This window comes from Microcaecilia unicolor, unplaced genomic scaffold, assembly GCF_901765095.1.
Source record: "Microcaecilia unicolor unplaced genomic scaffold, aMicUni1.1, whole genome shotgun sequence".
Lineage (NCBI taxonomy): Eukaryota > Metazoa > Chordata > Amphibia > Gymnophiona > Siphonopidae > Microcaecilia > Microcaecilia unicolor.
Window position 1 is genome coordinate 385,350 of NW_021963742.1, and position 22,405 is coordinate 407,754.

General features: G+C 42.0%; 1 protein-coding gene across 1 annotated transcript in view; it reads right to left on the reverse strand.

Annotated features, from left to right (window-relative positions):
* Positions 1-7,922: 7,922 nt before the first annotated feature.
* Positions 7,923-22,405, reverse strand: part of LOC115459606 (chromodomain Y-like protein 2) — a 96,606-nt gene continuing 82,123 nt past the window's right edge. Inside the window, exons 6-7 of the mRNA XM_030189415.1 lie at positions 21,843-21,986; positions 7,923-8,520 (exon numbers count right to left, since the gene is read on the reverse strand). Of these exons, the coding sequence (XP_030045275.1) occupies positions 8,362-8,520; positions 21,843-21,986 (303 nt within the window). The 3' untranslated portion in view covers positions 7,923-8,361. The remainder of the gene's footprint in view (positions 8,521-21,842; positions 21,987-22,405) is intronic.

The following is a 22,405-nucleotide window of genomic DNA, read 5'->3' on the forward strand; positions in this document are numbered from 1 at the left end:
GCAGTCCCCGGTCTCACCTGCCTGCCTTCTCTCACTGTGTCCCGCCCTCATCTGATGTAACTTCCGGTTTCCGCGAGGGCGGGACACAGGGAGGGAAGGTCCGAAGAGAGGTGATCTGCCTTTCCAAACGGAGCTCAGCTGAAGGTGCTGCCGATTTTAATGCAGGGGGCCCGGTGGCGGACGGAGTCGAGGACAAGTAGGTGAGACCGGGGACTGCAGCAGCATCGGCGGCCTTGCCCCAGGCCCAGCTTAGTCTCTTGGCTGCCCTGATTCTATATAGCGTGCCTAGAAATCCGCGCTGAAATCAAAGTGGATTCAATAGCAAAAGCTTAGGGGTCTTTTACTAAGCAGCAGTAAGCCCAACGTGGGCTTACCGCTCGCTAAACAGGCAGTACCGCCAGGCTACCATAGTAGCCCAGTGGTAGTTCCCACCCCCACTGTGCGCCATTTCTGGTGTTTACCTGGCAGTTATAGGGCAGTGCTACGCGCTGCCCGGTTACCACCAGGTTAGTGCGGGAGCGCTTACCGCCACCTCAATGGGTGGCAGTACGTGCTCTCCCCGAAATGGCCATGCGGCAAGTGCTTCATGGCCATTTCTTAAAAAAAAAAATCCCAGCCCTTTATCTGCTGTAGTAAAAAGGGTCCTCAGCGTATGTCAAAAACATGCGCTGATGCCAGCACTGGCCTCCTTTTGCCGCAGCTAAAGGACCCCTAAGCAAGCTAGTGAGCGCCGATAACAGCTCTTAACAAGCAATAGTGAGCACTAATTGGCACTAATTAGAATTCACATGCACAACTCACTCAGCGTATTCTGTAACAAAAGTGCGCTCAACTTCTAATGCGCACAGGCATAGAGGCATGGTTACGGGTAGAGAAACGGGCGTTCCAAAATTTATACATGTAGTTATAGAATATGGCCTAGTGTGCGTAAATCTACGTGCCGGGACACGTTTTTGTTGGTGTAAATGGATGCGCATAGTTTTAGGCGCTGACATATCAACTAAGCATATTCTATAACATGAACTAATAATATCAACTAAGCATATTCTGAACATGTATACTCTGGAGGAAAGGAGGAACAGGGGTGATATGATACAGACGTTCAAATATTTGAAAGGTATTAATCCGCAAACGAATCTTTTCCGGAGAGGGGAAGGCGGTAGAACGAGAGGACATGAAATGAGATTGAAGGGGGGCAGACTCAGGAAAGATGTCAGGAAGTATTTCTTCACGGAGAGGGTGGTGAACGCTTGGAATGCCCTCCCGCGGGAGGTGGTGGAGATGAAAACAGTAACGGAATTCAAGCATGCGTGGGACAGGCATAAAGGAATCCTGTGCAGAAGGAATGGATCCACAGAAGCTTAGCTGAAATTGGGTGGCGGGGGGAAGAGGGGTTGGTGGTTGAGAGGCTAGGATAGGGGAGGGCAGACTTATACGAGGTCTGTGCCGGAGCCGGTGATGGGAGGCGGGACTGGTGGTTGGGAGGCGGGAAAAACTGCTGGACAGACTTATACGGTCTGTGCCCTGAGAAAGACAGGTACAAATCAAGGTAAGGTATACACATGAGTTTATCTTGGGCAGACTGGATGGACCGTGCAGGTCTTTTTCTGCCGTCATCTACTATGTTACTATGTTACATCTACTATGTTACTATGGATCCACAGAAGCTTAGCTGAAATTGGGTGGCGGGGGGAAGAGGGGTTGGTGGTTGAGAGGCTAGGATGGGGGAGGGCAGACTTATACGGGGTCTGCGCCGGAGCCAGTGATAGGAGGCGGGACTGGTGGTTGGGAGGCGGGAAATACTGCTGGACAGACTTATACGGTCTGTGCCCTGAAAAAGACAGGTACAAATCAAGGTAAGGTATACACATATGAGTTTATCGTGGGCATAGATGGACCGTGCAGGTCTTTTTCTGCTGTCATCTACTATGTATAAGAGGCGCCTAGATTATAAAATATGCTTAATTGGAACTGATTTCATCGCCGCTTTTTTAGGCGCCATATGTAGTATCTCCCCCATAGAGCTTGAAAGGTTTTAATTATGGTCATTTGTCATTGATTGTGTCACTACATTAAAAGGAAAGTACTGATCTGGTAAACAAAGTGCGACAAGAAAATCAAATTTCCATGCAGGATCGCACTAACGATCGCTTCAGTATATACAAATGCAATACCTCTGCAGATTTTACAAAACAAACTTTTATACTGAATAAAATAACGTACCTAGCAAACGCATTTCAAACGCTGTGAAAAGTAGTTAAGATACTCTTTCAGGTACAGCTGTAAGTCTGAGTACTAGTGGGACAGAGGAACGTAGGGGTTTTAATCAGTTCTGAGGTCTTCAGTACTCTATGAGAAAGCTTTCAAGTGTCTTGTTTTACAAAAGCCCTAGCAAATGGAAACCAGAAAACCTGTACCAAAGTGCATTCGATTTTAAGTGGAGATGAAAATACAGTACTTGTCAACCTGTTTTCTTTTACTGGAACACTGCGATTTTTTTTCTTAAATTTGAATCAAGGTTTTCCCTGTCCTATGAAGCTCCCAATACAGTTTGAAGGTCAACAAGATTCTGTCACACTTTGGGATTGTTTTACTAAACCGCATTATTAACGAGTGCTTAATGCAGGAAAAAAAAGGTTTGTCAGATTGCAGTAACTCGTGAGTTAGCTATTTGAAAAAAAAAGAAAAAAAAACGCTTTTGCTGGGGATGTGTCATGGGCGTGGAAGCGTTAACCAGCTACCAGTAAGTGCTCTTGCATTAACTTTTTTCAGATAAAAGCATGCTATTATGAAAATTAGCACGATCTGAAAAAAATATATTTAAAAAATGCTTAAAATACAGCCGTGTTAGTTACTGGAAGTTGGGAAGGTTATGTCTTGGTTTTCTTTTCCAGGGCTGCCGAGGGGGGGGGGGGGGGGGGGGGGACAAAATTCCCCGGGCCCGGCGCCACAGTCCCACCCGCCCTCTGTCGTCAACCGTCTGCCATTGGGCTGTGCTCCCTGCATTGAAATCACAGCACCTCTCACCTTCCTGTGAAAGCGCTGCAGGCAGCAGATTGCCGCCCTTCGGGCCTCCTTCCCTCCCTGTGTCCCGACCTCATCTGACGTAACTTCCGCGAGGGCGGGACAAGGGAGGGAAGGAGGCCCGAAGGGAAGCGATCTGCTGCCCTGCTGCGCTTTCACACGGAGGTGAGAGGCACTGTGATTTCAATGCAAGGGGCCCGGCCCAGTGGCGGACGGAGGGGGGCGGGGGGCGACCTCAGGGGCAGCCTTGCCCCAGGCCCAGCCTCTTGTCGGCCCTGTTCTTTTCCTTTTGTCATTTCACTTAAATACTAAAAAGATGGGATTACTTTCGATGTGTAAGATGGAGCTACCTTTGTTGAGTTCATGAGCTGTACTGAATCTGTGAATTATGTGTTTTTTTCCACTGTTAATGTCTGCTACTGTATGTTCTGTAGATTCATTCAATAAAGTTTGCTGTTTAAAATTAAAAAAAAATACAGCAGTGTTAGAAATGGGTTTAGGGCCAGATTCTGTAAATGATGCTAAAATGTAGGCACATAGCCCTATGCTATAAACCGGGTCTACAGAAAGACGTAGTTTATAGCATAGTCTGGAGGAACATGCGTATATTTAGGTACGGCCATTTACAACACTGAAAACCTGGTGTAAATGTACGTGTCCCCCCCCCCCCCCCAAATTCTATAACATGAGTAAATTTGATTGATGCTTCCAACACACACCCACACTCCTCCCATGGCTGTGCCCCATTTTCAGCTACACACGTTGGAATTTACATGCGCCTCTTTTTAGGATATACCTAAAACGAAGCGAGCGTAAATTCCAATTATTGCCAATTACTGATGATTGGTTGTTATTGGCCAATTATCATGACTAACTGGCTCGTTACTCAATTGAATAGCGCCCGTAAATTGGCCGCACACACACTTTAACGCATGATACTCGCTGTGCCTTATATAGAATCCGGCCCTTACGTGCGGGAAAGTCGCATGTTAAAACGCTCTAAAGGCCAGATTCAGTAAATGGTGGCCAAATTTAGCTGCTGTAAAAATTTGGTGCACAGCAGTGTTCTATAAATGATGCTCTTTATAGAAGAGCGCTTTAGATCCCATTCCCGTGCCCAAATTTGGGCGCCAGTATTAACGTCAGCTGAAACCTAGTATAAATGCAGCGCCAACTCTTAGCATTTGGGTGCAGGAATGGCAGTATTCTATAACACTGCACAATTTTTTGGAACGCCCCCCCCCCCCCCTACTGAGTTGCATGCTACGTGATTTAGGCGCAAGCGTTCTAGAATCACGTGCAGGAAGATGCGCACACAAAATCTAAATACTGCCAATTAACTACAATAATTGATTTTTTTGACATCAACGTATTGCTAGTTAATAGTTTGTTAGCTACTTAATTTGCATGTGCATCTTCGATCTGCGAACAATATATGGGCACCATATCTAGATTCTGGGGGTAAGCCCATATTCTAATGCAGCTTAGTAAAATGGCTCCTTTGATGTGCTGAAGAGTTAACAGGAAAACAAACTTAGTAGGTTGCTAAGAACAAGGTTTTGCAAGGTCTAGAGCAATTATGAGCCAGACCAGCTCCGATTTAACTCCCAAAGGGTGCGGAGGAGGGGGGGGGGGAGAATAGGCAGGGGGACTTCCAGGGTTTGACACTGTTTTCCTGCAGGGCAAACATCTCTCCTGGTCTGTGAACGCAACTATCTGGGGAGTTTCAACTAGGGGAATAAAAGGAATGAGTTCTGCATTGTGGGAATTAAAAAGAAATTTGGGGGTGGGGTGGGTGGGAAGGTTGTAGTCAATTATTCTAATCACCATTGTTCACCCCAGAGTTTGTTGCTTATAAAATCTCCCTTAATTCATAAAGATTATCAGTCATATGGCAAATACAGGAAAGGTTTGACCAGTCTTAAAATTTTAATGTTATTATTGTTTGTTATGTTTTTTTGTATTATTTAATTATGTTTTAATAGATATAATCGGCCCGGAACATGTAGGAAAGTGTGGAAAAATAAGTGAAAGGGAAACTGGGGTACCCACAAAACTTTCCATTGGGCTTTTTTCAATTCTCACAGCCTAACCAAAGACCACCTGGATAAAGAATCTGCTGCCACAAATATATATTATGGGGGTAACTACTTGAGTGGGTAAAAAAGTACATGTGTACTTTTCACTCTCAGAACTTTTCCAGATTTTAAAAGGGAAAGTACACATATCCTGTCAAACTGACAATTATCCCAGGAAAATACCTGTACACACTTGTGTGGATATTTTCAGAGTTGAAATATGCACATACTTTTCAAAAATGCAAATATCCCCCCAAAAATGTCTCCTCCAGAGCAAATGGAAGTATGTATGAAACGACATTACGTGCATACTTTCACCTGTACAAAATCCCATTTCTAAGGGGTAACGCACTAGTTTACTTAATGAAATGGCTTTGAAAATTACCCTGTTATCCACTGAATAATCCACTATTAGGCCTTGGAAAATATTAAAAATATATCATCCTGATACTTTGTCAGGTATAGGTTCAAAATCTTGTGTTTGACACAGAAAGCCCCCTTTTTATCTTTCCTCCTGCACCATTCCTTATACCCCTACATGTCTGTTACAATTTCTGGATTTGCATCGACCGGTGCTATCTCCTCCCAATCTCACCCACTCAGCTTTCGTTTTCCTGGTGTTGCAGCTCTCGAATGAATTGCCCCCACCCCTCTCTTTGCCAAACAGTCCTCCAAATGTAGGGCTTCTTTGAAGACTTTTTTTTAAAAACCATTTTAGCATATACTCTAATTCTGTCCTTTCCACCATGATCTGTTAAATGAATGTTATCTTTTTAATACGTATGAATGTTTCTGTCTGTCCTCTTGCTGCTTTTGGACTTCCATTGCTTTTTTTGTGATTTGTTTTACTTGTTAACTACCTTGGCCTGCCAGGCAGATTAGGAAGTACAACACATGTGCATAACATAAACAAACATTTCATACACTGGGTTTTTTTCAAGATATACTTGCTTTTACCTCAGTAAGGAGCCCTTTTACTAAGCCGCGTAAGGCTCTACGTGCGCCCAATGTGCGCCAAAATGGAGTTACCGTCTGGCTACCGCGGTAATTTCATTTTTGGCCTGCGTCTGATACGCACGTCTGAAAAATAATTTTTATTTTCAGATGCATGTATCGGACGCTCACCAAGTGGCATTTGGCGCACGTAGGTCATTACCGCCTGGTTACAGCGTGAGACTTTACCGCTAAGTCAATGGCCGGCGGTAAGGTCGCAGACCCAAAATGGACACACGGCAATTTTGATTTTGCTGCATGTCCATTTTCGGCAAAAATTTTTTAAAAAGGGCTTTTTTTTACAGGTGCGCTGAAAAATGGATTGGCGCCCCCCAAAACCCGTGCCTACACTACTGCAAGCCATTTTTTAACGCACCCCTAAAAAATTTCTGAATGACATATAGAAAAAAGGCAAGTTCATTGTGCAGAAAAGGAAATGATATTTAGTACATGGATAACAGAGAGGTTAGATACAAGCTTCTATACAGATGTTGGTCCCATCTATGTGATACTTCACCTACTACACTAGCTACAGATTTTGGGATTCTGCTGCCTTTGATGTGTTTCAAAGATTAAGACACATGAAGTGGACCTTCAAGTGTGGGAACAATACATGTAACATAACCCAAACATCTGTTGGTTATAAGAAACTCTCCACAATCATTTTCAGTAGTCCAGGCAGTGAAAATTCAATAATATTCAACAACCCACAAGAGTGCACATGTGTCAAGCCAAAAAAGAAAAAGTCCAGATTGAGTTAAGAAGAAAATCACAGTGTAAATGCAAAAGGTTGATCTTCTCTTGATGGAAGTGTACGTTATGTTGTGCTATCTCTAAAGTAGGCTTATGAAACATGTCGTCAGGTTGGGTGCCACAGCTAATTGCTGAAGATCGACCTTCCCATTTGTACTGTGGTTTTCTTCTCAAGAGAAGGCAAAAAAGAAAAAGTTCAAATTGTCTTAACCGGTGTGGGTTGTTGAATATTATTGATGATGATAATTGTGGACAGTTGCTTATAACCAACAGTTTGAGTTGGTTATACTCATGTATGGTTCCCACATGTGAAGGCCCTATGTCATTGATATTTCCAAACTTTCGTATTCTTGTAAAGTTGATTTTTTTGATGTTTTTGAAAATTTTCTCTCTCTTTTGGATGTACCATTATAATATGGGCACCTTTTGGTGCTTCCCACATAGGGCTTTGTTATAAAATTACCCCCTTAAATTTGATATAAAAGGGAAGCTACTGGAGGCAGAGCAGACCGAATAAGCTGACAGTACTAAACTGTTAGCTTCTGTTGGGTTCTTCCAAAACCAGAAGAAAAATCTCAGGTGGCACACACCATATTCGCTCGATTGATGCTTGTTAATTCCCACAAACTATTAATTTTTGTAGTCTGGCATTCTTTTACTCTATGAGGACCTGTAAAACTGCATCGTTCTTAGCATCCACAACAGCTTGGAGAATTTTTAATGTTTTCTTTTTGGGTCACAGTTATTGATAAAATGCACAGGGTGGTGAGCACAGATATATCATTAATTCATTGGTGCAAAAATACAGTAAGAAAATATATATGGAAGCAATACATGCTTGAACATAAATAAATTAGATTCCTTTAGAGGAAAACATTTCTTATAGTTTTGTATAAAAAAAAGAAACAAACAAACAAAAAGACAAAAAAACAACAACAAAATACAACAACAAAAAAACCCAATGAAATCAAAACTTACAAATTTGTCATATAAATTATCAGATGGCCTGGTATACCAGTAAGAAATAATATATTAAAAAAATGTTTTATGTATTTCAAAGTGCAGTCCCAACATTTTCCCTAAGTTATTACTTCAACCAGAGCATTAAAAGGTTATGAGCCATGGGAGCGGGCTGAAGTAGGTTTATAGGACAGAGGCCAACTTGTAGAGATGGCCTACTTGACCTTATCGGACCAGGGAAGTGCTTCTCAGCACCTGGAATGTATACGTCTCACTTCACAAATGTGTAGAAGAGGTAGGGACCAGAAGAACATGTCCGCTGAGCAAACCTACTTCCCAATTTTTTTTTTTTTGTTACATGAAATCAAAACCAGCCGGAAGCAGTTTGATGACTTCTTCAAACCCCTCTCCAGGAAAGTGTAGGTAGGTGTTCAAACACACCACCACCAGCTCTTCTCCAATGTGCCAGCCTTCTGCTTCTCTATCAAAGAAAGCGAGACTCTTGGAATCTGTAGAAAAAGGATTTCTTTTCTTCATTAGGCTAACAGTGACTTCAGACTTCATAGATTTTGTCTTGCAGGTAGCTGAATAATGAATCCAGTCCTTTGGAAGAGCTCCACAGCTGTTTTAACATCTGACATTCTTTTTCATTCACATCTTCAAGTACGTGTTTCAGGAAGCTTCTCACCAGGCATTTGGATTCTTCCAGTACCTGGAGGGAAAATAAGTCAAAACGTTTTACAACTGGAAAAAGGTATTACCAAAACCAGGAGACAACAATGTCCCTTAGGCAGGGCTGGTGTTAGACATTCAGGGGCCCAGGGCAGAAACTGGGGAGGGGGGCGCCAAAGCTGGTCTTCAGCCTATGCCTTGTTCAGGTTGAGGCAGGTTTGGGGGCCCAAGAACAATTGCCCTGTTTGCCACTCCCTAACACCGGTGCTGCTCTTAGGAAATTCAAGACTGCTCTTAAAACCTGGCTCTTTAATCAAGCCTTTCCAGACCTGGTCTCATAGACGGACAACATTCCTCTGAGCCTGAATATGGCCTCAGGAAACACTTTGATACTTTCTCTCCCTCTCTTTGTGTGTCCTGTTGATATTGTTTATGGTAATTATTGCTGTTCAAAATCAATTTACATGCTATGTGTTTGCCTGGCCATGTTTATTATGAGGTCCTTTTATTAAGGTGCGTGACAATGGCCTGTGGTAGTGTAGACGTGGGTTTTGGGCATACACCGATCCATTTTTCAGTGTGCCTGTAAAAAAGGCCTTTTTTAAATTTTTGCTGAAAATGGACATGTGGCAAAATCAAAATTGCCACGTGTCCATTTTGGGTCTGCGACCTTACCGCGAGCCAATGACCTAGCGGTAAAGTCTCATGCGGTAACCGGGCAGTAATGACCTACGCGCGTCAAATGCCACTTGGCGCGTGTCCGAAAACAAAAATTATTTTTCAGCCGCATGTATCGGACGTGCGCCAAAAATGAAATTACCACAACAGCCACGTGGTAACCGGGCGGTAGCTCCATTTTGGCGTGTTATGGGCGCGTGTAGACACTTATGTGGCTTAGTAAAATGGCCCCTATATGACATGAGTATGTTTGAATATACTGCCATGATGGTTTCTGAGTGTGCGGCATAACAAATGACTCAACTTTCTAACTAAGGGGGTCGTTTACTAAGCTGCTGTAAAATAGGCCTTAGTGTGCCCTTATGCGGGTCTTTCTCATGCCTTAAGGCCATTTTTACTATGGCTGTGAAAACCTTGATTTTTCTATTTTTTTCCATTAGTGAATGGCCATTTTTTAAAAATGACTATAGCAGGACTTACCTCCTCCTATTTTGTAGATGCGCTAACTAGTTAGCGAAGGAACGCTCACTCTCTGCCTCTGACACGCCCCCCCCTCAAGAAATTACAAACAATTATTTAGTGTGTGGTTAGTGCACGCACGTTCAAAAACTACTGCGTGGTGCTTTAGCGCGTCCAGTGGTAGTCCATTTGTTGCTGCGTTAGGTACACATCTTAGTAAAAGGGCCCCTAACTAACTAACCAACCAACTAACTAACTAACTAACTAACTAAATGTTCTATTTGTCAATGGTACTGTATGGTGATAGGCTTTTGGGTTTGGAATAGCCACACTGGCTGGATGATCCATCTAGCCCAGTATCCTTCTAACAGCAATGGCCAATCCAGGCCACAAGTATCTATCAGAATCCCAAAGAGTCATCAAAACAAAAGAAAAGGAAGTACTTCAGCTGGGCAACCAAGACTAAATATCTGGTTGATTTGTACCAGATATTTAGTCTTGGTTGTCCAGCTGAAGTACTTCCTATTCTTTTGTTTTGATGATATCTTTGATGGAGTATCTTTATTTCCCTTATTTGTTTTTTTAAAGAATCCCAAAGAGTAGCAAGATTCCAGAATCCCAAATAGTAACAAGATTCTGGAATCCAAAAGAGTAGCAAGATTCCATACTATAGACCCTATCCTTGCTATTCCAGACCCTCAGATTGCAATTCATACTTCCACAATCCAATCTTTACCTTGGGCGGATCATTTTCCCATTCATTTCAGTAGTTCAGTTCAAACCCCTGTCTCTAGAATACTGACAAAAATAACACTTTTCGCAACTTAACATTGTTTCAACCAAACTCTTTAATACTGAATTCCAATCTGAACATAGACAGTTTCCCTTTAAATGAAAACATACAGAATTGGAACAATGAACTAGTTTCGGCCTTGAATATAGTCGCTCCCTTAAAATTTCATGACACTAAAAAACAAGAGCGATTACATAGTCCTTGGTACACACAAGACCTCCAATATCATAAATGCCAACTTTGTCAAGCTGAAAGGAAGTGGTGTCGTCACCCATCACACACTCAATCTATAAGAGCACAGAACACTCCTATAAACATGCTATACTAACAGATAAACAGAAAGACTACAACAAGTTAATTGAAAAAAATGCCAAACTCTTCTATTCTTTACAAAACATTGAATTCATTGACTACTTACCGGACAAGGCCATCTGATGACTCCCATATTCCTACAGCATAAACTCTAGCATTTCATTTCCAGACTTTACAAAACTCTTTCTCTTCTGCCCTGCCTGAAGTCTACCTTCTCCCACATCGCCTTCCACTATTGTTCCATGCAGTAGATTCAGTAACTTCAATCAGCCATCAGTTGATGCATTATGCCAAATCATTACTTCTATGAGAATGACTATTGCACCTACCATTCCTATTCCACCTATCCTGCTTAAAAGTTCTATAGATTCATTATTTCCTTTTATTCATTCTATGACCACTCATAGTCTATTATCCAGCTCTTTTCCAGATTTTTGGAAACACGCGACCATTTTTCCAAAGATTAAAGACACTAAAGGTGCTGTCAATGACCCTAATAACTATTGTCCAGTTGCAAATTTGACATTCATATCTAAAATTGTTGAAACAGTAGTACATTCACAACTTCAAGACTTTATTTCCAAAATTTCACTTTGGCACCCGCATCAAACAGCATTTCGTAAACACCATAGCACTGAAACATCCCTACTTGATATTACAACCTTCATCTATCGTGCACTGGATCAACGCAGATCGGTTCTTCTTCTCTTGCTAGATCTATCAGCTGCCTTCGATCTAAATGATCATTCTATTCTGCCAACTTCAATCTATAGGTATTTTTGGTTCTGCCCTTGACTGGTTCACTTCCTACTTATCGAACAGGATTTATACAGTCACTTTTCATGATTCTATATCCAAGACATTTACACCTGACATAGGCATGCCTCAAGGCTCGATCTTAGCACGACACTGTTCAATATCTTCATGGCTCCTTTTTTAACGCTGGCTCAAACACTTGAACTTACAATATACGTCTATGCGGATGATATCCAAATACTCTACATTATTGACTCTTGACATTACCACCAAAATCTATATCTTCACTCTAAAGCTTACTATGATTACAACTGACTTCATGAACACAAATTAGTTTGAACCCTTAAAATCTAAGGTTATCTTTTTCTCTGCAATCCCAACTATCACCTTGTTTACACCTGAAGTACTTTCAGGAATTCAAATTCCACAGCTGGATGCAATGCAGATCCTAGGAGTCCTACTTGACTCAGAACTCACAAATTTCCAAAGCAGTTTGTAACTGCTTCTATAAACTCTGTTTAATTCGCTCAATGCAATCATTGATCTTGCCTTCTAAACTCGACATATTAATCCATTCATTAGTTATAACACAACTGGATTATTGCAACTCTCTTTATCGAGGAATTAGAGTTAAAGATCCAACTTATAGGCAAGATTAGGAAATATGATCATGTTACTTCTTATTTAAAGGATGCACACTGGCTGCCTTTGACACACTGAATTACCTACAAAAACCTACTGCTTGTTCTTAAGACTCTGTCATCACACGAACCACCTTATTTTTCCCAACTTCTCATTCCCTACTGTCCTAACAGAACTCTAAGATCTGCTCAACAAAACCAACTTCTTGTCCCTAGCTACCACATTATCATCCATGTACACATCAGAGAAGCTATATTCTTGGTAGAAGGCCCTCGATTATGGAATGCCCTTCCCAGTTCGATAAGATTGCAATCTTCAGTGACAACATTTAAAACCGACCTTAAAACCTATCTCTTTACAGATGCTTATCAATAACTCATTCATCCTTTAATGGCTGCAGGTCTGGTAGGCCAGTAGTATAGAGCTTCCCTGTCTTTTTACCCTATCCCCTTTACAATGAGAATTGTAGTTCTACCCCTCTTCCCTGGTGTATCTAGTCTTAAGTTATGTTACCTATAAATACAATGCCATATTAGCTAATACTGCAAATAAAGAAATCTTCATGAAGTCAGCCCAATACTATTCTAGTAATAACAAATCTGGACATCTGTTAGCCAGCTACCTCAAAACTAGAGCTGAAAAAAAATGATATATCCCATATTAGAGACTCTAATGATTTTATCCAAACAGATAACCAACAAATATTAACATCTTTTCTAAAATTTTATGATGATCTTTACAAATCTGAGACTACTTCTGATAATATAGATAATTCCTTTTTAGAAAATATAAAACACGAAACCATCAACCATGAAGATAATATATCATTTACAACTCCTATAACAGATCAGGAAGTATTATCAGCCATAAAGGCTATGGCAAAAAAAAAAAGCGCCTGGCCCTGATGGTTTCACTTTGGAATTCTATCTCACTTTTCAAGATATACTTGCTCCAATATTAAGTTCCTTTTTCAATTATTTAATCACATCTGGAGAAGTTTCAGGATCCTTCACAGAAGCAACTACCATCGTCCTTCCCAAACCAGGAAAAGATCCCCAAAGAATACAAAATTATCGACCTTTATCTCTAATAAACATTGATGCAAAAATTTATGCAAAAATCATAGCGGAAAGGCTACAAGTAATTTTACCTAAAATCATAAACCCTAATCAGACAGGTTTCATGCATGGCAGACAATCACATAATAATACCAGACTATTTACTAATCTACTAATACAGACACAAACTTCTAACACCCCTTATGTGGCCATAGGTCTTGATGCCGAAAAGGCCTTCGACCGTGTTGAATGGAAATATCTATTTCATACTTTACAGTGGTTTGGTTTCACACAAAACGCTTTAAATATGATAAAAGTACTATATACTTGCCCAACCAACAAATTATTCATTAATGGACATTTCTCATCCCCTTTCAGACCGTCTAGAGGAACAAGACAAGGTTGTCCTCTATCCTCATTACTATTTAATATAGCCTTAGAACCCCTACTCTTAACAATACTACAATCTGACCATATTAAAGGTATAGAAGTGGATAATTTATCAGCTAAACTTTCGGCATATGCTGATGACGTACTGTTATATACCACTCCTTCATCCATACCTTACATATTAGAAGTAATAAATAACTACTCACTGATCTCTGGATACAAACTAAATCCTACAAAAACAGAAATGTTACCTATGAATATGTCAGCAAGATCATATCAATATACACAATCACCATTCAAATGGTCTCCCACCAGTTTGAAGTACTTAGGTGTATTGTTTGGATCTAATGTTAATGATACAATTAACCTCAATGCAACACATCTACTGAATTGTGTTAATGATATGTCTAAAAAATGGTCACCACTCAAATTATCTTGGTGGGGTAGCTTAGATACCATAAAAATGATGATTACTCCAAAGGTAAATTATGTATTGAGCATGTTACCAATTATGCTTAATGATAACACATACAAAAATATAGAACAAATCCTATCTAAATTTTTATGGTCTAATAAACCACCTCGAATAGCCTTAAAATATCTTAAGTCTACTAAACAACATGGTGGAGTTAATTTTCCAAACTTTAAGGATTACCACAAAGCTTTTATACTTAGACAAAGCTCCTCATGGATTATCTCTAGAGAAGATCAACCAGAACCTTTATGGCTAAAATGGGAAGCAAAACTATATAAAGATATCCCACTATACTTACTACCATGGTCATTTACAAACAAATCAGAAACTAATCCAATTATCTCTGCATCTCAAATATCTTTCAATTCACTGGACTCTTGTGTAAAAGCACCAATTCACTCAACCACCATGATTCCTCTCTGGAACAATCCAAATCTTAAAATCAATGGGAAGTGCATTGCATGGCCCAATTGGATGGGAGCTAAAATTTGGTATCTACATCAACTCTTGGACAAACATAAATGGATACCCTTCTCTAAATTACAAGAAACATATAATCTGCATAAACATTGCCTTTTCCAGTGGATCCAACTAAAACATTGTATTTCTTCTAGCTTTAACATTAATACTTTAAAGGAAGATACACCAAGTTATTTAACATTATGTCATCAACTGGATACAAAAAAGAAAACGGCCTCCATATGGTACAAAATCCTACAAGAACATTCTTCTCATCCTCCAATGGCTTTACAGAACATTTGGAATAGAGAAATCAACTCTCAATTATCAGAAGATCAATGGGAAGAAATTTGGTCATCTCTATACAAATCGTCAAAATCATCAGCTCTTACACAATCGTCATTTTATATATTACATAGAGCTATGTGGACACCATATAAACTATCTAAGATATCAAAAGATGCTTTCAATCGTTGCTGGTCCTGCTGCAACAATATAGGAATCTTGGACCATTTAATATATCATTGCCCATTACTGGATGAATATTGGTCTCAAATAGAGAAAACAATTTCTCTTATATTAAATTTAAAGATTTCTTTAACTTACAAAACGATAATAGCAGGAGATTTCGGCATTAACAATACACTATCACCACATATAATTAAACTACTACGTATATTGATCCAAGTGGCTATAAAATTGATATGTCAAAACTGGAAAGATTTTACAAAGTTAACCTACGAAATGTGGTAGAACTCAGTATGTCTAACAGCTAAATACGAAAAAGTAGCAGCAGAGAAATGTGGTTCCTTTATGGCATATAATAAAATTTGGTTTCCGGTGATTAAATATTCATCCAGCTAAGTAATTAATGTACAGGTACTTTACAAACATTGGCATTAATACTATAACATCTGATATGCATGCATACTTCATACGAATATACATATATGTATATATATATATATCAGGGGCGTATCTGGACTCGGGCGGTAGGGGGGGCCAGAGCCAGAGGGAGGGGGCACATTTTAGCCCCCCCCCCAGCGCCACCGATCCCCCCCCCCCGCCATTTCCGGACCCCCCTCGCCACCAATGACACCCTCCCCCGCTGCTGTCACTTACCTTTGCTGGCGGGGGACCCCAACCCCCCGCCAGCTGAGGTCCTCTCTTCCATGCAGGCTGCGCCGCTGCAAGTTTCAACGCTTCCTGTTCTTCTGAGTCTGACGTCCTGCACGTACAACGCGTAGGACGTCAGACTGAATTCCAAATTCTGAGTCTGACGTTCTGCACGTTGTACATGCAGGACGTCAGACTCAGAAGAACAGGAAGCGTTGAAACTTGCATCCTGCACGGAAGAGAGGACTTCGGCTGTGCGGGGGCTTGGGGTCCCCCCCCAGCAAAGATCGGCGACGGGTTGGTGGCGGGAGGGAGGGGGAGGTGGAGAGGGTCTGTGGTAGGGGGGTCCAGGGCAAAATCTGCGGGGGCCCAGGCCCCTGTGGCCCCACGCAGATACGCCCCTGATATATATAGTCAGAGTACATTGACCTTTCTGTTAACTGTTATTGTCATTGGTACTAAATTTACAATATGTTATAAAATCAATAAAAAACTGATTGAACTAAAAAAAAAAAGTTATGTTACCTCCCCCCCCCCCATTTTTATTGTAAACCTCCCTGAAGGTTTCCGTAGTGTGGAGTAGCAAATTAACATAAACTTTAAAGCTGACAGCATTGGCTTCCCCCATGTATATCTCAATAGCAGACTATGGAATTTTCCACCAGGAACTTGTCCAAACCTTTTTAAAACTTAAGATATGCTAACCGCTGTAACCACATCCTCTGGCAACAAGTTCCAGAGCTTAACTATTCATTGAGGGGCTCTTTTACTAAAGAGTTGGCGCGCAGCAACAGGCTTGCCACGTGCCAATCTGGAAATACTGCCAGGTACCACAGGAGCCCGGCGGTAGTTCCCACCGCCAATGTGTACCATTTCCAGTGCTACAGTCATTTTTTTAGATTTTTGTAGCGCCAGAACTTAACATGCTGCCTGGTTACCGCTGGGTTAGTGCGAGACCCTTACCACCATGTCAATGGGTGGCGGTAAGAGCTTCCCACTGAAATGGGCCTTTTACCTGTTGCGGTAAAAGGGGGCCTCAGCGCGTGTCAAAACACGTGCCGACGCTAGTGCGCGCCCCCCCCCCCCTTTAACTGCAGCTTAGTAAAAGGGACCCCTGAGTGAAAAAATATTTCCTCCTATTCATTTTAAAAGTATTATCATGTAAGTTCATTGAGTGTCCCCTAGTCTTTGTACTTTTTGTAAGAGTAAAAAAAAAAATCAATTCACATTTACCCGTTCTACACCACTCAGGATTTTGTAGACCTCCTGATTTGCTACATGGCTGGCAAATGCTTTGTTATCCTTTCAGAAGCACCTAAAAATGCTATCATTTTTTGAGTAAAAAAAGGTTGGTGAGGGGTTGTCGTGGTGGGGAAAAGACTATGGAAAGGAGTTAAGCGAGAAGAATGGGAAGTGGGGAATTCGTGTGGCTGTGATCTGCTATACATTTATCTTAACATTTTAGTCAGTTTTATGTAATGATTTCAAGAATTGTTAAGTGCGAGTCTGTGGACTGCTCTTGGCTTTATAACTGCAATAAATTACACAGGTATGCCTGGTGATATTTCCAGTCTTGTGCTAGAACTAATGCAATTACAAAATATTAGGGCCCTACCCAGAGCACATTCCTACTGTAAAAATTGCTCTGAACACTCTAAGAGAAGACATATTACCTACATCTCAGGTTAAAATGGTAGGAATCAGCCTGACACATTGTTCAATGTCAGCTTTTCTGGTATGCAAAGCACTGATATGTGTCTGCATCAGAAGTCTGATTTGCACCAACACTGTGTAATATAATAATAATAATAATAATAATAATAATAATAATAATAATAATAAAAACATATATAGAATCAAACATCTGGAATGCATCAATAATTTTCATTACACCATAAATAGATGGTGCTGTAGTTAACTTTGTCTCAATGTGATTCTTGCAGCCTCTGCAGGTTTCGTCCTTGCTGTGGTACACGTTCAGAATTTACAGCATTCTGCATCTGCAAATCCAACCGTCACCTACATCATTTGAGCCTTTCCTGTACTGCCGGACTGAGCAGATGCTCCGGTGCCCATTTGAAATGTCCCTCTCAGCTCAAGGAGCTGCTTTTTTGACAAATAATTTTTATACTGAATAAACAAATATAGGAGGGGGTGAAAATGCCTCTTACTTAATTAGTGGCATTCTTTTGTGTGTTCTTAGGGAGCGGCTCTCAGCTGCACTGCTTTCTCAGTACAATCGAGGCCATGTTCTTTATTAATTACTGCTGCTTAATACACAGTTTTGATTCTTTAGAGTTTTCAGATATATGTATGCCCCTGGAGGAAAGGAGAAACAGGGGTGATACAGATGTTCAAATATTTGAAAGGTATCAATCTGCAAACAAACCTTTTCTGGAGATGGGAAGGCAGTAGGACATAAACTGAGGTTGAAGGGGGGCAGACTGAGGAAAAATGTCAGGAAGCATTTTTTTCATGGAGAGGGTAGGGTGGTGGAAACTTGGAATGCCCTCCCGCGGGAGGTGGTGGAGATGAAAACGGTAAAATGCGTGGGATAAACGCAAAGGAATCCTGTTCAGAAGGAATGGATCCACAGAAGCTTAGCGGAGATTGGGTGGCAACACCGGAAACTGGGAAGCAAAGCTAGTGTTGGGCAAGACTTCTATAGTCTGTGCCCCGAAAATGGCAAGGACAAATCAAGGTCAGGTATACATTATAAAGTAGCTCATACAACGAGTTTATCACTAATTAAATTCATTGGGCCTAACACACGTGAAGTTAGGCGCAGGATCCATGACTAAAATTTAAGCACAGTCCATATAAGTTGGTGCAGAAATGGGAGGGTCATGGGTATTTCAGGGCGGAACGGGGGCGTAGTTTTGAGTTAGGTGCGCAATGACTGAATATGGCTGCTCCGAGTGTAAATTTAGACACGACCACCTGCACCACGTTTTCATTGGTGGAAATGGCAGTGCCTAAACTGACGCACGACCTCTTTGTTTAAGCTATTATTCTATACAAGAGATTAAAGCTACCTATTTCGGGCAGTATGGGACAGGTATATCGACTCTCTTTCACATAGGGCCAGGAGTCTAATTTTGAATTCTCTTTAAGGTATGGAATGGTGGGGTTGGGGTGCTCCATTGCAGACAGGGGAAAGAATCATGTAAAGAATCGTAACAGTGGAAATGCTGGCCTGAAGGGATCCCCTCTCCTCCCCCCTTTTTTTTCTTTTAGGGTACTAGGGGTAAGGGGGGAGGGTGGGAGGGATGCAGGAGTGCAGTTGTACAAAACACGGATGACGTTTAATCTTAAATATGGTTATCTGGTTTGCCAAAAATAGTTGAAACATAAGCTATCAAACATATAAAAGGCGAGTGACCGTACTCACTCGCGAACGCGCAGTAGAGACTTCCCTCTCTGTCCCGCCCCGCGTCAATACGTGATGACGGGGGCGGGACAGAGAGGGAAACTGCGCAAAGCCGCCGACGTCGCTACCGCTCCCCCCCCCCCGAGGTTGCCGCTACCGCTCCCGCCCCCCGAGGTCGCCGCCGCCGCCGCCCCCCTTCCACCTGGCCCGAGCACTCTCTTCGGTATTGAACTTACATTGGCGAAACGCAGCACGCAGATCAGCTGAGCTCCCGCCGCCCTTTCTTCTCTGCCTGTGTCCCGCCCTCGCCGACGTTACATCACACGAAGGCGGGACACAGGCAGAGAAGGAAGGCCGATGAGAGCTCAGCTGATCTGCGTGCTGCCTGCGTTTCGCCGATGTAAGTTCAATACCGAAGAGAGGGCCCGGGCCAGGTGCAGGGGTGGTGGCGGCGACTCCGGGGGACCGGTGGCGGCGACCTCGGATGGGGGGGGGGGCTTGCCAAAACCCCATACTAGCCTGTTTTAACGGGCTCAAAGGCTAGTTACATAGTAACATAGTAGATGACGGTTTGATGCGGTTTATAGTTATGCTATAAACCGCACCAAACTTTAGGACTAGCTTATAGAATACCGCTTAAGTGGGTATTTTTTGGCAACATATGTAGAATATTTTTATTTATTTGTTACATTTATACCCCACGTTTTCCCACCTGTTTGCAGGCTCAATGTGGCTTACAAGTACCGTAAAGGCATTTGCCGTTACGGTTAACAAATACAAAATTGTGTTGTGGTCAGATGAGGTAGGTATGAGTCAGGCGTCACTGGGTCAAGGGGAATGGTGGTGGTAAGTTGTCCAGTGCGATCCTTGATTATGTTGTGTTGCTGGGTGTGGGGGGTTAAGTTGGATCGGAGGGATAGGCTTTTTTGAAGAGGTGAGTTTTTAATGATTTCCTGAAGTTTAGGTGGTCATGTATTGTTCTCACAGCACGCGACAGTCCGTTCCATAGTTGTGCGCTCAAGTAGGAGAAGCTAGATGCATATGTTGTTTTGTATTTTAACCCTTTACAGTTGGGGTAATGTAGGTTTAGGTATGAATGCGCTGATTTTGACCTACTTCTAGTTGGTAGATCTATGAGATCTGTCATGTATCCTGGGACTACGCCGTAGATGATTTTATGGACCAAAGTGCAAATTTTGAAGAAGATCTGTTCTTTCATTGGGAGCCAGTGCAGCTTTTCTCAGAGGGGTTTGGCGCTGTCGAATCGTGTTTTACCATATATCAATCTGGCGGCTGAGTTTTGGGCGGTTTGGAGTTATTTTTGTGAGTTGTTCTTTGCATCCCGCGTAGATTCCTTTGCAGTAATCTGCATGGCTTAGGACCATTGATTGTATTAGTTTACGGAAGGTGTCCCTCGGGAAGAAAGGTTTTATTCTTTTGAGTTTCCACATTGAATTAAACATTTTCTTTATTACGGTTTTATACAGTTGAAGGGCTTATTTCCATAACCCACCAAGTCCATATTGGACTTCCAGTGTTTTGGAAATAAGCCCTTCAATTGCTCCCCGATATGTGCGTTACGTTACCTACACATGTGCAGCTTTTCCTGGACTCAGCAGAGATATTCCTGAGGGCACAGTTGGCATTTCTGCACAGATTTTTTAAAAATAAGCACACACGCGAAAAATGTAACTGAAATTTAATGTATACCTGCCCAAGACAAAATATGCACCTACTATTTCCGCATGTGCTCAGTATGTATAGTCCCCCCCTTAGGAGGAGATTCTATATAAAGCGCCTAAAAAAAATTGGCACTCAAATCAGTGCCGACTAAGCGTATTCTATAATCGGCACCTAGATTTAGGCGCCGATTATAGAATAAGCTTAGTTGCTATGTCAGCACCTAAATCTGCGCGCATCCATTTACACCCACTAAAACGTGGAATAAATCTTGGCGCGTAGATTTAGGCGCACTGGGCCATATTCTATAACTAGGCGCCTAAATTTCGGAACACCCGCGAAACACCCATTGCCCCGTCCATAGCCACGCCCCTTTTTGCCTGCGCACATTAGAAGTTTGGTGCCCATCATACGCTTAGCAAGTTGTGCACCCAAATTTTAATCAGTACCAATTATTTATTTATTTGTTACATTTGTATCCCGCATTTTCCCAGCTATTTGCAGGCTCAATGTGGCTTACATAGTACCGTAGCGGCGTTCGCCGGTTCCGGTCTGAACAAATACATAGCGTGCACAAGTGCAAGGTGTGATTGTGGTAGAATATGGTTCATATACGTTAGCTATATTGGGAAACATTCGGTAGGAGGAGGGAGGTTGGGGTGAGCCCGTTAAGTTCTTGGTGTTGTTGTGTAGCAGGTTCTCTGGTTCTTATGTTGGGTTGGTGGGGTATGCCTTTTGGAACAGGCTCGTTTTTAGTTTTTCCCGGAACTTTAGGTAGTCGTATGTTGTTTTTACTGTTTTTGGAAGTGCGTTCCATAGTTGTGCGCTTAACTAGGAGAAGCTGGATGCATATATTGTTTTGTATTGGAGACTTTTGTTGTTTGGGTAGTGGAGATTAAGATAGGTTCGAGCTGATCTTGCTGCGTTTCTCACAGCTCATTAGCTTGTTAAGCCAATGTTAATTAATAATAATATGTATTTCTCACTCCGGAAATGGATACCGCCATTTCGGCATAATGTAAGCCACATTGAGCCTGCAAAGAGGTGGGGAAATGTGGGGTACAAATGCAGTAAATAAATAAATAAGTTATGCGTGGCGTTCTAGAATCTGTGCCGATTTCGGTGCTTAATCTAAGCACATTATATAGAATCCAGGAATTAAGGATGATCTTACCACTGCACTGCACGATGCCATCTCTTTGACTCGGAGCATCACTTCTTGACTAAATGTTGTTGGCCAGAATACCTGTGACACGAGTCCTCTGCTGCAGGCTTCCTGGGCAGTAAGCTTTCGCCCACAAAACAACATTTCATTTGCCTACAAAAGAAAGAGCCGTTTTACGAGTTGGAGGAGGCCTTTTATCAGCGGACAGAAATGATCACAATGCATGCGAATAAAAACAGAAAATGGTGGAAGATAACGACCATATGGCCTACACAGTCTGCCCATTCATACTATCTATATATATAAAACTCACCCTCAACGTTCTATTGTCTGCTGACGTCACTGAAGCCAAGGTTCGTATGTTCGAAGCTCTGAAGCCACGAAAATCACAGTCTCTGGGCCCCGCCCTCGCGTCAAACGTTATGACGTTGAGGGCGGAGCAGATTCTCACCTCCAACGATCTACTCAGGCCACAAACTCCGGATTTCCACACTGTAGCTCTGCTCCGCCCTCGCGTCAAAACGCGATGACGTCGAGGGCGGGGGCACGAAAACCGCCACCCACACAGAGCT